The sequence below is a fragment of the Gossypium hirsutum genome, chromosome A01 (assembly GCF_007990345.1).
Source record: "Gossypium hirsutum isolate 1008001.06 chromosome A01, Gossypium_hirsutum_v2.1, whole genome shotgun sequence".
Classification (NCBI taxonomy): Eukaryota; Viridiplantae; Streptophyta; class Magnoliopsida; order Malvales; family Malvaceae; genus Gossypium; species Gossypium hirsutum.
The window spans coordinates 5,074,679-5,089,401 of record NC_053424.1 but is presented as its reverse complement, the minus strand read 5'-3'; the positions used below and the strand labels follow the sequence as shown (position 1 = coordinate 5,089,401).

The 14,723-nt window shown below is 31.0% G+C and overlaps 2 protein-coding genes across 7 annotated transcripts; both read right to left on the bottom strand.

The window, feature by feature from the left end:
* Nucleotides 1–1,029: 1,029 nt before the first annotated feature.
* LOC121204564 (receptor kinase-like protein Xa21) lies at nucleotides 1,030–12,475 on the bottom strand. Of its 6 annotated transcripts, none has more exons than XR_005899686.1 (6): nucleotides 12,322–12,459; nucleotides 11,781–11,845; nucleotides 8,658–8,729; nucleotides 3,022–3,456; nucleotides 2,064–2,128; nucleotides 1,030–1,965 (listed from the first exon to the last, which is right to left on the bottom strand). XR_005899686.1 is itself a non-coding variant. In XM_041074631.1 (5 exons), the coding sequence occupies exons 4-5, from the start codon at nucleotides 8,167–8,169 to the stop codon at nucleotides 5,799–5,801; spliced, it is 2,124 nt and encodes a 707-aa protein (XP_040930565.1). In that variant the 5' UTR covers nucleotides 8,170–8,400; nucleotides 8,658–8,729; nucleotides 11,781–11,845; nucleotides 12,322–12,459; the 3' UTR covers nucleotides 5,653–5,798. The 6 variants fall into 6 exon arrangements, 4 of the variants coding, with proteins under 4 accessions (XP_040930565.1, XP_040930575.1, XP_040930562.1 ...); XR_005899688.1 differs by having other exon boundaries at nucleotides 3,022–3,445; XM_041074631.1 differs by lacking the exons at nucleotides 1,030–1,965; nucleotides 2,064–2,128; nucleotides 3,022–3,456 and adding exons at nucleotides 5,653–6,157; nucleotides 6,405–8,400.
* Nucleotides 12,476–12,515: 40 nt separating this feature from the next.
* Nucleotides 12,516–13,232, bottom strand: LOC107940607 (putative receptor-like protein kinase At3g47110). Its single transcript, XM_016874046.1, has one exon. The coding sequence runs from the start codon at nucleotides 13,230–13,232 to the stop codon at nucleotides 12,516–12,518; it is 717 nt and encodes a 238-aa protein (XP_016729535.1).
* Between the last annotated feature and the right edge of the window lie 1,491 nt (nucleotides 13,233–14,723).

Below are 14,723 nucleotides of genomic sequence, written 5' to 3'. Positions count from 1 at the left end.
TATTTTATTTTATTTTTTGATGAATTACAAAAGGAGAATAAATCCCTAACAATAACACAACTAGTATGACTTGAACTCAGACCACACTTAGGGAGAGCGCCATAACCATCAGCCAATAACCAATATTTACTTTTTTTTTTTTTTGCTAAATCGAAGAGGATTTATTAATAATAGAGAGAACAATACTACAAAGTTATAGGTCTCAATCAAAGAACAAAACACATTAACAAAAGGTAAAAGACATACATGAATTAGAAGACTTGCATATGTCGTCATGGAAACAACAAAAGATAAAAACCACATAAATCACAAACTAAACACAAGTTTATTTTTAATAATTGCTTCTTCATCGAACCCATCCAATATCCTTTAATAACTTCACTTTAATCTTTTTTAACTTTGTAATTGCCTCTTTCATATCAAGCCTCTCATCTGGAGCCTTTACTGAACATTCTAGGCCAACTTGCAAAATGGCTAAAGCACAATTGTTGTAACACCCCAAACCCGGCCTAAACGTTATGGCTAAATCTGGCGATGTCACATGGAAAAGGATTTAAAATCGAATTTATCAAGTCAAAACAGTTTTCATTTATTATCTTCTATCTATCTCTCGTCAAATTCAAAATCATTTTCTCGTTAATTTGATTCGTTTAAAAAAACATATTCTGTAGCGGAAGCTTTTTAAAACCGTGATATTTAAAGAAAATCATTCACGTTTTAGGAAAATGTTGTGTTTAATAAAATCGAGTTTTCGTTGCAGTTCAAAAGTTCATGAAAACAGTTAAAATCCAAATCAAAAGCAAAGAGTCTAAAAGTCTCAATTACAACAAAAATACCCCAGAAAATAAATAGGAAATAAATACCATAACTAAAATTAAAGTAGTTCAATAATCATGTGGTCATCGTCGAGTCCTTTGCCGCACCGATCCATCTAAGTTTGGGGATTACCTGTACAGATAAAACAGAAAAGGGTGAGTTTACGTAAACTCAGTGTGTAATCCTCACAGAAGACATGCATACAGTCAAACAACAGTTATCAGTCAATGGCGGTCTGGGCCTTGGCCCATTACAGATTCAAATACAGTTTAGGCCTTAGCCCATTCAGATACAGTTCCAGATATAAATTAGGGCCTTAGCCCATCAGTATGCATTACAGTAACAGAAATCAGTATCCTACCCACCAACCTTTACACACCATCTCCGACCATCCCTACACACCATGTGGGGTTCAAAACACCCATCCAACCTTACACACCAAGTCGTACCGAATGCGGCACTTATCAGTAATATTGCAGCTGAGCTGCTAGATAATACGCATGAAAACCTTTTAGTATAATCAATCATCCCACCCCAATGCAGATGCAACTCAACATGCTCAATGCAGATATACAGAATACATGCTAACATCCAGTTATCAGTCATACATATAGATCAGTAAACATGCATAAATCTAACATGCTCAATACATACATTGTATATTCAGATCACACGATTTAGGGTCTAAGAAGCGCTTACTGACCCTACAGTAGCTTCATAGTCGACTTGGGCGACCTGTGCAATCTAGGAAACATTTTAGCTAAATGGGCCCACACGCCCATGTGGTTTGCCTGTGTGGGCCCACACGCCCAGATTAGCCTTTGCCCGTGTGGATCACACGGCTTGGCCCAGATTTCCATACGCCCATGTGGACTACCCGTGTGGGCTTACATGCCCGTGTGGTCTACACGGCCCACTTTGGTCGAGCCCGTGTGTCGCACACGGCCTACTTGGCTATCACACGGTCGTGTCTAGTGCACGGCTTGGCCTTCGTCGATCACACGCCTATTTCGTCGCACACGGCCTACCACATGGCTGTGTGGCATCGACAGTAAGGTTTTTAGCTTTTTTCAAAAACCCGTTTTCTTGCATTTTGGGTACACACCTGATACATTTTCGATGCAAAAGCACTCCAAAATAGACCAGCACCTGAAATCGACAACTTAAACTCCACAATCAGTCTTTATTCACGATTCACCTGAAACCACAACATTGACAACAGTTCAATTAAACCATTCGTCCCTTACCCCAACACTTCGAGCAATTGACTATAATTCCGCAAGAGTAAAGTCTTGGTCTCCTCGATTCTTTACTGTCAAAACAACCATAAGACCCCATTCAACGTTTGAAAAACAAAAACACAAGTTACTAAATGACAAGACTTCACTTACCAAAGTCGTGTGACAAAACGAGAATAACAAGAACCAAAGTGCGACGGTTGACAAAACAAAAAGAAACGAAGAATAAAGAAAAAATAAAACAAAGGAACGGCAGAGAACAGAAGATTAACGTCAGTTTTTTCCCTTAGGAGGAAGGAGAAAGTTTTGCAAAAAGAAAAAAATGACAATTCTGATAACCCCCAAATCCCTTATTTTCCTTCCACTAATCCACTTCTCAGGCTTTTAATTCAACCAAAATTTTGTCTGATAACCGAGCAAAAATAATACACACGCTCGCACAGGGATTCGAACACAAGATCTCCAACCAACTAACACTCAACTTAACCACCAGACCAACAGGCCTATTCTATTATAATTTTATAAATAATTTAATATAAGCCCACTGAACAAAGATAGGGCTTGATTCCAAAAATAACAAAATTTTCAAAGACAGAGCTTAAACTTAAAACCTCTCACACACAGAGAGAACACATAACCATTGAAACAAATACACATTTGTGTCACATTTTAAGAAAAAAATAAGAATTTTGGGGCGTTACAATTGTCAACTGCTAAACGTTTCCTCCCAATACTGTTATGTAAGTTGGTATCTAAAACTTGATTTAGCGAAGATGATATTGATTCTTCCACCTGTTAGAGTATATCAAGAAGTTGTAAATTAATTAGGTAGTTTAGATTATTAGTAGGTTGTTAACATTTAGTTAGTAGTAGTTGAGTCTCTATAGCGTAGTATAAATACGTGTATTAACAATAATCAAGAGTATGCAATATACACTATAGTTCAAATGTAAAAATATTCATTTACCAGTCATAGTTCTCCATATTGTCTCATACACTTTCATGATATCATTCGCCTAGATCCTGGAACTATGTTCTGGCTCCGATCTCATGGCTCATTCTATTGATTCTGTCTCTGCCAATTATGCCAATTCTCCACCTGCATGTGATCCAGCACCTTTGGTTTACTCTGAATCTGGTAAGACTCACTTAGTGCAATGCTTTCCTAAACATGATATAGTTAAGCTCAATGAAAGCAATTTTATCCAGTGGCAGCAACACATCAAGCTCATAATAGAAGGATATGAACTCACTGAATTTGTCGATAGATCTATTCAGCCTCCACCTCATTTTGTGTCGAATCAAGAAGGCAAGCTGGTGTTGAATCTTGAAGCCTCGTTGTTGCTTCAATAGGACAAGCTCCTTGCGTCGTTGTTGTTATTTGTAACACCCTAAACCAAGCCTAGACATTTAAACCAAGTCCAAAGAGTTACATTGTCGATACTAGAAACCCACATTTATAAATGCAAATATTTAAAAAACATTTAACATATTATAACAATCATAGCAATCAACCAACCATTCAATCCTCCTAAAACTTCATATTACTATAGAAAACTGAAATTATTAATAGTATAATCAAAAGGAAAGATAAAGCAGATTGACCGAGCTCCCACAACACTGACCCGTTCAAGTCTGTGAACCACTTAAAATTCAGTCAACAACGAAATGAGTTGTGAACCCAGTGCATGATAGAAATAAATTTAACTAAGCATGATTATAAAAATAGTCCTCGAAGTCCAAGTTTTTGTCAGAATCAGAAAAACATTTAATACAGATTTAACATATCTGTTATATGACAAAAACAATTCCAGTTTAGATACAAAACAGATCAGAAACACATACAGTTATTCCTACCTCATCTGCTACACACTATCTCCGACTATCCCAACATACCATTAAGGGCATTTAACACCCATCCAACCCTACACACCCTATAGTGTCAGTACGACAAGTTTACTAAGACCCAAACTAGTTGCCAAATCAAATAGCGACAAAATGTCAGGTTCACATATAAATTGTAGCTGAGCCACTGAATCAAAACAATTTACTTCCTCATTCATATAATTCCCAACCAATGGAAATGCAGATTATAGATGTCGACAACATATGTACAGTTATTCTGATTCAATTAATAGGTAGGTAATACAGAGCAATATCATTAACAATCATCACAGTACGTATACATTTATATAATTCATATCTCAGTCTCAAAGCATCAGATAGTACTCATACAATCTAATTCTGATCATAAATACATTATGGAGACCAGTGTTTGTTCAAACAACACTTACGATCTCAAAGACAAGTTCTAGATTTATCTACATGCCACACGGCCTGACACACACTCGTGTGTCATACACACTCGTGCCGTCTGCCCGTGTGGTCTTAATTTGTAAACAGTGAGTCACATGGCCTGGACACACGCTCGTGTCTTTGGTCTAAGTGGTCCTAAATCATAAACAGTGAGTCACACGGTCTGGACACACGCCCTTGCCTCTGCATTTGGATTCTGTTCACTTCAACTATAGGGTGTGACCCTATAGGCTCTTGTAACATTAGTAGTAATATTAGAACGTTTCTAATATTACAAGCAATGAGTGGTATCTAGAAATGCATCATTGCTACCCAAGTTACAAGAAGTCGTGATTTGAGATAACCTTTTTGTGATAATTTTTTCATATATTATATCATTTTATCCTTAATATCTAGATTGGACACAAGTTATGGAATAGTCACACTTGCATAGTCCAATCTCATATTTCTTGATATTCTAAGTAGACTTGTAACACCCGCTAACTCGCATTCATTGCCGAAATATTGTTACAGAGCATTACCGTAAAAGCGTAACATAAAAACATACATTTCCAATCAACTACACATTAGTCTCAATGCATTATCATTGTTTGAGCCTACAATAATACTTGACTAACGACCTTTTAAGAATAATCATATTATTCTAAGGACTTTATTATTGATCAATTTATTTATATACACAGAAAAAGAAACCGAAATAACAATGACAATGTCTTATATTAATAACAAGGTAAAATGAGTATGTTATTACAAGCATCTCATTATTGGTTGGGCATTCTCTAACAAACTATTCACTCAATCTAGTAATCTTGATTTGATGGACTGACTTACTCTTCGTTGGATGGATTGTTTTAATATTCATATTATTCAACATTTGTTTTGTCTTGGTCCAATCAAAAGAGTAAGGATTATTGGCAAATTTATTTAGTTGGATAGAGTTTTTTTTTCCATAATTTACAAACATTCAAGTGTAGTAATATCACCGATTTGCCCAAGAATTTGAATACTAAGAAGGTTCCCCAAAAATGATTTGAAGTAGTTATAGAATATCACACAGAAAAACAATTTCATCGATGGCTAAATGATCAAATAGCACCAGTAAAACACCTAATTGAAAAGAAAAGGGAAAAAATGTACTTAAAAACTTGGGACGAGGAGCTGTGACGAACTCCATTGCTAGTAATATCATTGCTCATCAATGGAATCTTTGCTAGATAACTTCTAATCAATATATAAAAGAGCTAAAACTAAAGTCCAACGAAGGATTGGATAGAGAATCGAATTAATGAACCTATAATATTTATATCAACTCAACTAACATTACTTCCAAATGAGTAAGATTTCCAAGAATCTTAATAAATACTAATTAAAGACATTGAATAAAAATAAAGCATATATTTATTTTAGTCAAATTAACAAATGCACTCTTCATCCCCCCCCTTCAATATCCTCTAAAAACTTCACTTTGATTTTGTTTAGCTTCGTAACAATCTCTTTCATATTAGGCCTCTCATTTGGTAACTCTAATGAACATTCTAAGCCAACATGCAAAATGGATAAGGCACAATTGTTGGCTGCTGAACGTTCGCTCCCAATAGTGCACAACAAATTGGTGTCTACAACTTGATTTAGTGGAGATGATATTGACTCTTTCACCCAAATTTTCAAACTCTGTTCCCCTGCAAACATTTTATCTGTGGGTTTTTTTCTCGTGATGGTTTCTATCATAAGAATACCAAAACTATAGACATCACCTTTTGTTGAAACAATTCCTTCAATTCCATACTCTATATGAATTTAAAAGAACATTATTAATATCCAATGATATCTTGATAATAAAAAATGTTATAAAATATCTAATCATTATATGTTTCCATGCTATATTTAATCTTGGGTTTAATCTAATTGCTTCCTTAAAAAGAGACATTCAATACGTTTAAAATTCAAACTTCTAACACATGATCCCTTCTGTTATCCACATCCTATACTTGCATTGTAAAGAGAAAAATTTTGGAATAGAATTAGAAGTATCACCTGGTGCTACATACCCAATAGTCGCCATTGTCATGGTATGTATCATTGAATCCTCTTTACATAAGAGTTTTGCAATCCCGAAATCACCCAAATGTGCAACCATATCTTCATCTAATAAAACATTGCTAGGTTTTAAATCACAGTGAACTACAGGCGTTGCATTACCATGATGGAGATATTCTAGCGCAGATGCAACATCTATCATTATGTTTAACCTTTGTAAGATATCTAAAAAATGATTGTTGAAATACAACCATTTATCAAGACTCCCATTAGGCATGAACTCAAGAACTAAAGCTTTGAAATCAAGATCATTAGAGCAGCTACTAATGATTTTGATTAAGTTTCGATGACGAATGTTGCGAAGAACTTCACATTCAACATCAAAACTCTTAAAAGCTCCTTCTAACTCTAACTTGAATACCTTTACTGCAACTTCCATCCCATCTAAGAGAGTCCCTTGATATACAGAACCATAGCTCCCAGTACCAAGAAATCTCCTATCACTGAATCCATTTGTAGCTTGATGAAGATCGTGGTATGAAATTCGTCTCCACGTTCCTAAAGGTGTCAAGTCTTCTTGAGCTGTCGATCTGTCTTTTCTCTTCCTTCTTCGCAAGATAATGATAATTAAAGAAACCACTAATACTGCAGAGGCAATTGGTAGTGCTACAAATATTATAAGCTTTGTTCTCACCTTGGAATTTCTAAGACGTCTAGTTTTGCAACTTGGAACATGAAGTTGAGCTGCACCACACAATGCTTCATTCCCTTTAAACGACTCGAATGAGTAGTTTCCAAATGATCCTCCTTTAGGAATTTCTCCTTGAAGTCTATTGAAAGAGACATTGAAATATTTGAGATAAGGAAGCTTCTCGAAAGACTTGGGAATCTGACCGGAAAGATTATTTCTTGACAAATCCAAGAACTCCAAACTCAACAAGTTACCAAATGACTCAGGAATAGAACCTCTGATTCTATTGTTGGATAAAGAGAAATAAGTCACGTCTTGGAGATCTGCAACTCCAATTGGGATATCACTCGATAACTGATTATTCGACAAATCCATACTAGTCAAAACCTTCCACTTACCAATGTCAATTGGCAGTGGACCACTTAGAGAATTTGAGGACAAGTTCAGGATGAGAAGATCACTAATCCTTGTCAAGGTTGAAGGTATTGTCGAAGAAAACATATTGGAGTCGAGATATAGACTCCTTAAAGCAATGAGACCACCCAAGCATGCAGGTATTGGTCCTGACAGTTTGTTACTTGATAAGAACAAAAAAGCCAGCTTCTTTAGATGACATAAATCAGATGGAATAGGTCCGTCCAACTTATTGTGATGAAAAGAAATCTTTTGAAGCTCTTTTAATCCTCCAATTGTAGTAGGAATCATTCCTGTCAGTTTATTATGGGACAGATAGATACTTATCAAGCGACTTAAGTTTCCAAATCCACTTGGGATGCTACCCCTAATGTTGCATGCAGGACCATAGAACTTTTGGAGAGAACTTGAGAGATTCCCTATGGAACCTGGAAGTTTACCGCTGATTAGTGGGTTGTCGCCAAAACACAAGACTTCCAAGCCTCGACAGTTTGTCAATGAAGAGAGAAAGCTCATTCCTGAGGAACTTAAATTAGTAGTCTCCAAGTTGAGTCTCTTTAAATTTCTTAGATTGCCAAGAGTGTCAGGAATGGTCCCTGAAAAGTAATTACTTGATATATCAAGACTAGTAAGCTGAGAGGCATTGGAAATAGACATTGGGAATGAGCCGAAAAGTTGATTTATATCAAGATGTAACTGTTCCAGGTTCGGAAGCCAAAGGCCCACGTTAGGTGGAAGATGGCCAGAGAGCTGATTTAATTCCAAGTAAATTGATCGACAAGGTTGAAATATTAAATATTGCGGGAGGAATAGAACCAACGATATTGTTGGCTCCCAAATGCAAGTACTCTAGATTCTGTAGGTTGCCAATTTGATGAGGTATTGTGCCTGCCATAATTTTTATCAAACAAATATCGAAAAATAGAAGAGTTTGTATTTTAAACACTGGTGGTGTGTATTTTCTATACATTATTAATATAAAATACAAATTTAAAATATTTTTATAAACGTATTACAAATATTAAAATATCTTCAATAACTTTAAATTGGAATTTTTAGATTGAAAGTTGAAAGAAATTTAAAATATAAAGATAATGATGAAACAACTTTAATATAAAAAAATTACTTCTCTTCTATCCATTTACCTGTAAAGTTATTATCGGGAAAATCGAGCACACTAAGAAGAGTAAGATTCACAATATGTCTTGGAATTTCACCTACAAGAAAATAAAATTGTACATCAAATTTAGAATTCTTCCACAATATTGCAATAGATTAGATAAAGCATCATTAGCAAGGAATTTCACATCATATTGCAGACTTCAATACTAATGGAATAAAGGTCCATTTAGGATTTGAATTTCGAGAAAAAATATCTTCCTCTTATAGTTTTTCTTTAATATTTACATTAATTCTTTTTCTTCTTTCCACTGCATTACATGTAATTTTAGGTATTAAATATTTTAAAATAGATATGAGTTATACTGTTTATTAAGTAAAAATTTATATTAAATGAAAATACAACTAATATTTATAAAAAAATAAATATTCAATTTTATTATAAAGTATATTTAATTTCTTTTGAGTTTTAACATAAAAATTAACAATAAATAAATTTATTTATTTATTATAAATTAGATTACCAATATAATGATATTATCTTTATATATATAATGTTAATGTCAAGAAATTTTTATTATTTTAAATTATGTAATTATATTCAATTTTTTTATAGATTTATTACTTAATAATATATTATGCTATTTTTTAAGTAGAGCTTTTAAAAGATATTACTAAATTTATTAATTTCACATTAATATACTATCATTTTAATTAATATTTAATTAACGTTCTTTTATTATTATCATGTAATAATAGTAATAAATTATTATTCTAATGTTAATTTAGTAATATAATTAACAATGAAGAGTATTTTCTTTAGTTTAAAAAAATTAGGATTAATTTAATTTATTCTAAAGGTCAATTATTTTTTAAAAATAATTGAGAGGATAGAATAACTTTAAAATAATGAAAATAAATTAATACATAAAAATATTAAAATAATATACAAATTTGGAACTATATAAAGAAAGTAAATATAAAAGATACTTACACTAAATTAATGATTAAATTTAATGGTGACTGTTAAAAATTATTTGTTGAAATTTGACTTTTTTTTCAAAACAAATTCACTAAATGTTTTTCATTGCACCAAACAAATAATGATAAATAAAAAGAACGGATTTAAGATTGTTTGCTTCGCATAGTATAAACAGCTTACAAAAACAATTTTAAAAATAATATCATAATATTATATTAACTCATTATCAATTAAAATAATATTTTATCTCTCTTTGGTGTCATTGTTATTCGAATATGATTCGATATTGTCTATCCGATGAACCATTACTTTAATACTCCATTCATTTTTTATATATATAATTCTAACTTGATTGAATATACCTAACTATTGAATGTTATTTTTTTACCGGTAATTTTTGTGAGCTACTTGATTGAATATACCTAACTATTGAATGTTATATTTATAAGACTAAAGTTAAATTTTAATTAATATATAAATCTAATAGTAATTAAGTGATAATTAAGATGCTTAGAGTTTTATTCAATTAATAACTCTATTTACATAAGTAAAATTAGCAAAATTTAAAAATAAAAATAAAAAAATCATTTTTTTATAATAATATCAAAATTAAATTAGAATTTTTAACTAAAAATTATAATTAAAGTATAATTCTAATTATCAAAATTTAATCTGGTATGTTATGCTTAGAATTATATTCAAATAATAATTTTATTTTAAAATTAAAAAAAATTACATCAAACTTTTTCTAACTAATAATTGTAAATTTAATTTAATTTTAAATGTGTAGTTATCACATTTTTTATTAAATTATAATTATTTATAATTGTATAATTATCAAAACTTCTATTTTACCTCAACTTTTTAATTAGGCTAAATTAGCCTTATATGCTGGGTTTTTTTTAATTGACTAAATAGGCTATTTGTTTTCAAATTTTAATCGAAATTTAAGGAAATAAGTCGATTTTGGAGAGAGATAGTGGACGCGCTTTTTGCACAGGTGGCAAGAAAGCACACCCACATTATTTTGACTTTTTTAATATAATTAGTTTTTTTGGTCAGGTAGTGAAATGCTAGTGATTTTATCCTTGAGTCCTCGGTTCAATTCCTCTCCCACTCACATTTGTAGTTTTATTTTATTTTATGTTGTTTTAAACTTTTTATTATTTTTAATTAATTTTTTTAATATATTATTTCATTTGGTTAAATGGTTAAAAAATAATGATTTTATCCTTATGTCCCAAGTTCAATTCCTCCTCTTCTAAACACATTTGTAATTTTTATTTCAAGCTTTTTTATTTTTAATTAATAAAAAATATTATTTTCGATTTTTATTTTTAATTCATATTTTTAATTAACATCTCTTTTATTTATAAAATCAAATAATTATTACAAATATCATTATTTTTAGTAAATATAATTTTTATATGTGTAGTATTTATTTTTTAATTCATATCATGAGTGTAGTAAATTTTAGTATTATATATTTTTTGTATGCGCATTTAAAATATTTCACATGCAAAAATATTTGAAATATCATACCCACAATATAGATGAAAAAACAATAATACTTGAAATATTTTACATACAAAACTAATCATTATATTTTAAGTAATTATTTCATTTTATAATATTAGAAATCACCACACCTACAATATACGTAGAGAAAATAAATATTTGACTTATAAATATTATAAAGAAAAATATATCAAAAAGATTAGTTGATGTTTATATATTATATAAAGGAATTATTAATTTCAAATATTTTTAACATAATGATATATGTAAAATATATATTTATTATTTAATTTTATAAATAAAAGAGATATTAATTAAAAATGAAAAAATTGAAAATAATATATTTATTAATTAAAAAATTAAGAGCTTCAAACAACATGAAATAAAAATTACAAATATGTTTAGAAGAGAAGGAATTGAACTTAGGACTCAAGGATAAATATATTATTATATAACCATTTAGCCAAAAGAGCTAATATATTAAAATATTAATTAAAAATAATAAAAAACTTAAAACAATATGAAATAAAAAATGCAAATGTAAGTGAGAGATGAATCAAACCCGGGACTCAATGACAAAACCATAAACATTTAATCATATGACCAAAGAAACTAATTATATTAAAAAAGTAAAAAAATGTGACTTAACCTGTACAGAAAGAGCTCCCAATTAGACGCGCTTTCACACAATCTCTTCAAAATCGAGCTATTTCTCTAAATTAAAAAAAAAAGCTTATTTAGCCAATTAAAATAACAACATATAAGGCTAATTTAGCGTTTTATCTAATGATTTTAAATTAAATATTATAATTATTTTTAAATATCAATTTAGTAATATAATGGAAAAAAAAAACTATTCTCGTCAATTCAAAAAATATTCTAAACTCTTGTTTTTATTAATAAGGGTATTGTTTTCAAACTCAACTAATTTAATTTTACAATTCTTCGAACTTGTCTCAACTATTATTTTCATTAACTAATCCTTCATCTTAGGATCTCAAAGTAGATTGAAAAAGAAAAAGCTTATGTACTGTTAGCGTATAAATTCATAGTGAATGATGTGATGCAGCAAGCTTAAGTAACTATTTGAATTTATTCTTAAGGTGTTTTAACAAGGAGATAAGGTGCAGTTGACTATTATATATTAAATATAAACCCTTTAAAAAGCAGTTACTAGTTAGTATGATTACCTTCAAAGTGGTTCCGAGCAATATAAACTCTCTGAAGCATACTCAAATTCCCAATTTCTACCGGTAGACTCCCCTCCAATTGGTTATATGATAAGGAAAACATTTGTAACTTTTTGCATTTGAATAAACTCATTGGAATTCTACCAGAAAGCATGTTAGCACTCAAGTGAAGTTCTTTCAAATTCGGAAAATGATCAAAACATATCCTTTGAAAGATGGCCAGTGAGATTATTGATGTTGAAATTGATGAGTTCTATTGAAAGCAAATCGCGTGAAACAGGAGGTATGGAACCAGAGAGCATATTATTGCTTAGATCCATCTTTTGTAAGGAAGATATATTGAAGATGGAGGAGGGTATTGAACCGAAAAGCTGATTTCCAGACAAAGTCCAGATCTCTAACTTTGACAAATTGCCTAAAGAGAAAGGAATAACACCGTTTAAGTTGTTATGGTTTAGAAATAAGCTTCGAAGTTCAGTTAATGATCCCAACCATGATGGGATTTCTCCACTGAAGCTGTTGTTACCAAAGCTTAGATGTTTCAACCGTCGCAGATTGGATAATTGGACAGGTAATCTACCATGGAAACTATTATTTGTGATGGAAAGAAGAGAAAGGAATGATAAATTTCCTAAAGAGGGAGGAAGGGTGCCTACGAGTCCCAACCCAGAAAGGTTCAGAGCTGTGACTCTATGATGCCTGGATCCGCAACTAACACGAAACCAATTACAAACATGGGTAGAAGATGACCAATTGGTTTCCAAGACATTTTCAGGATCGTAAACATGGTTTTTCAATGCAAGAAGCGCAGATTGGTCTGTAAGTATGGTGGTTAATTTCATGGAGAAAGTAGGCCTAATAGAAAATTGGAAGATGATGAGAAGGGCTAAGTTGAGGAAAGTGTTACCCATTTGATTATGGGTATTGAGCCACTGGAAATGGAGTTTTTCAAAGCTAGCAACGAAAGCACAACTGAGATAACAAGACAGATAATTCACTCTTTATATAGACTACAACATGATTTAGGTATAAATTATTGAGATTCCACAAGTCAAAAATTATTCTATAAAAATATTAAAATATATATATATATCTTTAAAATTACTTGTGGATTAAAAAATATTATTAATGTATCAAAAGGTATAACACACCTAATATATTTCTAACATGAGAAACTTCATCACCGGAATAATATTTTAAGCAATTTTACAACAAAAGCTACTTTCATTTTTCAATACTGGCTGCCCAATTTTCAATGACTACATATTTTCTTACGCTTTTCTGAGTTTGGGCACTTGAAAACTAATCGTAACAAGGATCAAAGTTGTAATTAATTCAATAAGTATAAGAATTACATATTCTATTCTGGCACTTAAATGCAACAGTCTAATTAACTGGAGAGAAACTTAATTATTAGACTAAAATTTAAATTTATAAGCAATAGTCCAACAAACATAGCTATCACATTTCCTTCCCAAGAATAAATGAGATGGGTCCTTCATTAACTTTCATGACTTTTTGCACATTTCTTAATTCAAAAATGGCCGCTCAACTCTCCATTAATATTCTTGTCTTACCCATTTATTGATATTTTTCCTACAATCTATTATATTTCTTTAGTTTAAAATATTTATTTGATTTGATTTATTTTTCTTAAAAAATTATAAAGATAATAATGATTTTTTATTTATTTTTATATGTTAATCTATGTTTGTGATGTTATGCAGATGCTAAATGCTTAAATAAAAGTAAAACTCTTATAGGGATTTCTCAAATGACCCATTATTTAAAATGGTGAAATAAATACTTACGTTATGTTTGGTTCGCCTGCATAGCTAAACTATTCTAGGTGTTGTTCCAATAGGGTCGGAAGCGTGTAAATTATTGTACTAAAAAATCACACAAAGTTCAATTCCCAGGGAAGAGAGGTGGATCACAAGGATCTCTTAAATACCAAGTCTTTCCTTAGTCAGAATATTCCTTCTAACGTAATTTAATAGCACAATTAAATACTACTATTATACCCTCAAATATTGAAAGAAAAATAGGACAAAAAGAACATAAGAGTTTTAACGAGGTTCGGTAAATTATACCTACGTCCTCGGGCACTAACACCAGATGATAACTTTACTATCTTCAAAGTATTACAAACAAATAGAATTCCTTAAGAATTCTCAAATGAGAGAAGAGAGAAAACTAAGAGAGAAAGATTGGTTGGGATGAATTGAAAGGAGAAATGAGAAGGCCTATTTATAGTTGAGGTTTAAGGACCAAACAATAAATAGCCCATTATCTCAAGGACCAAAAAAAATTATCCCATGCCACTTTTTCAAAGTCAACTTTAGGGTGCTAAACTTGCACCACTTTGTATTGTTTGCCATTAATGTTGTCTCCCATTAATG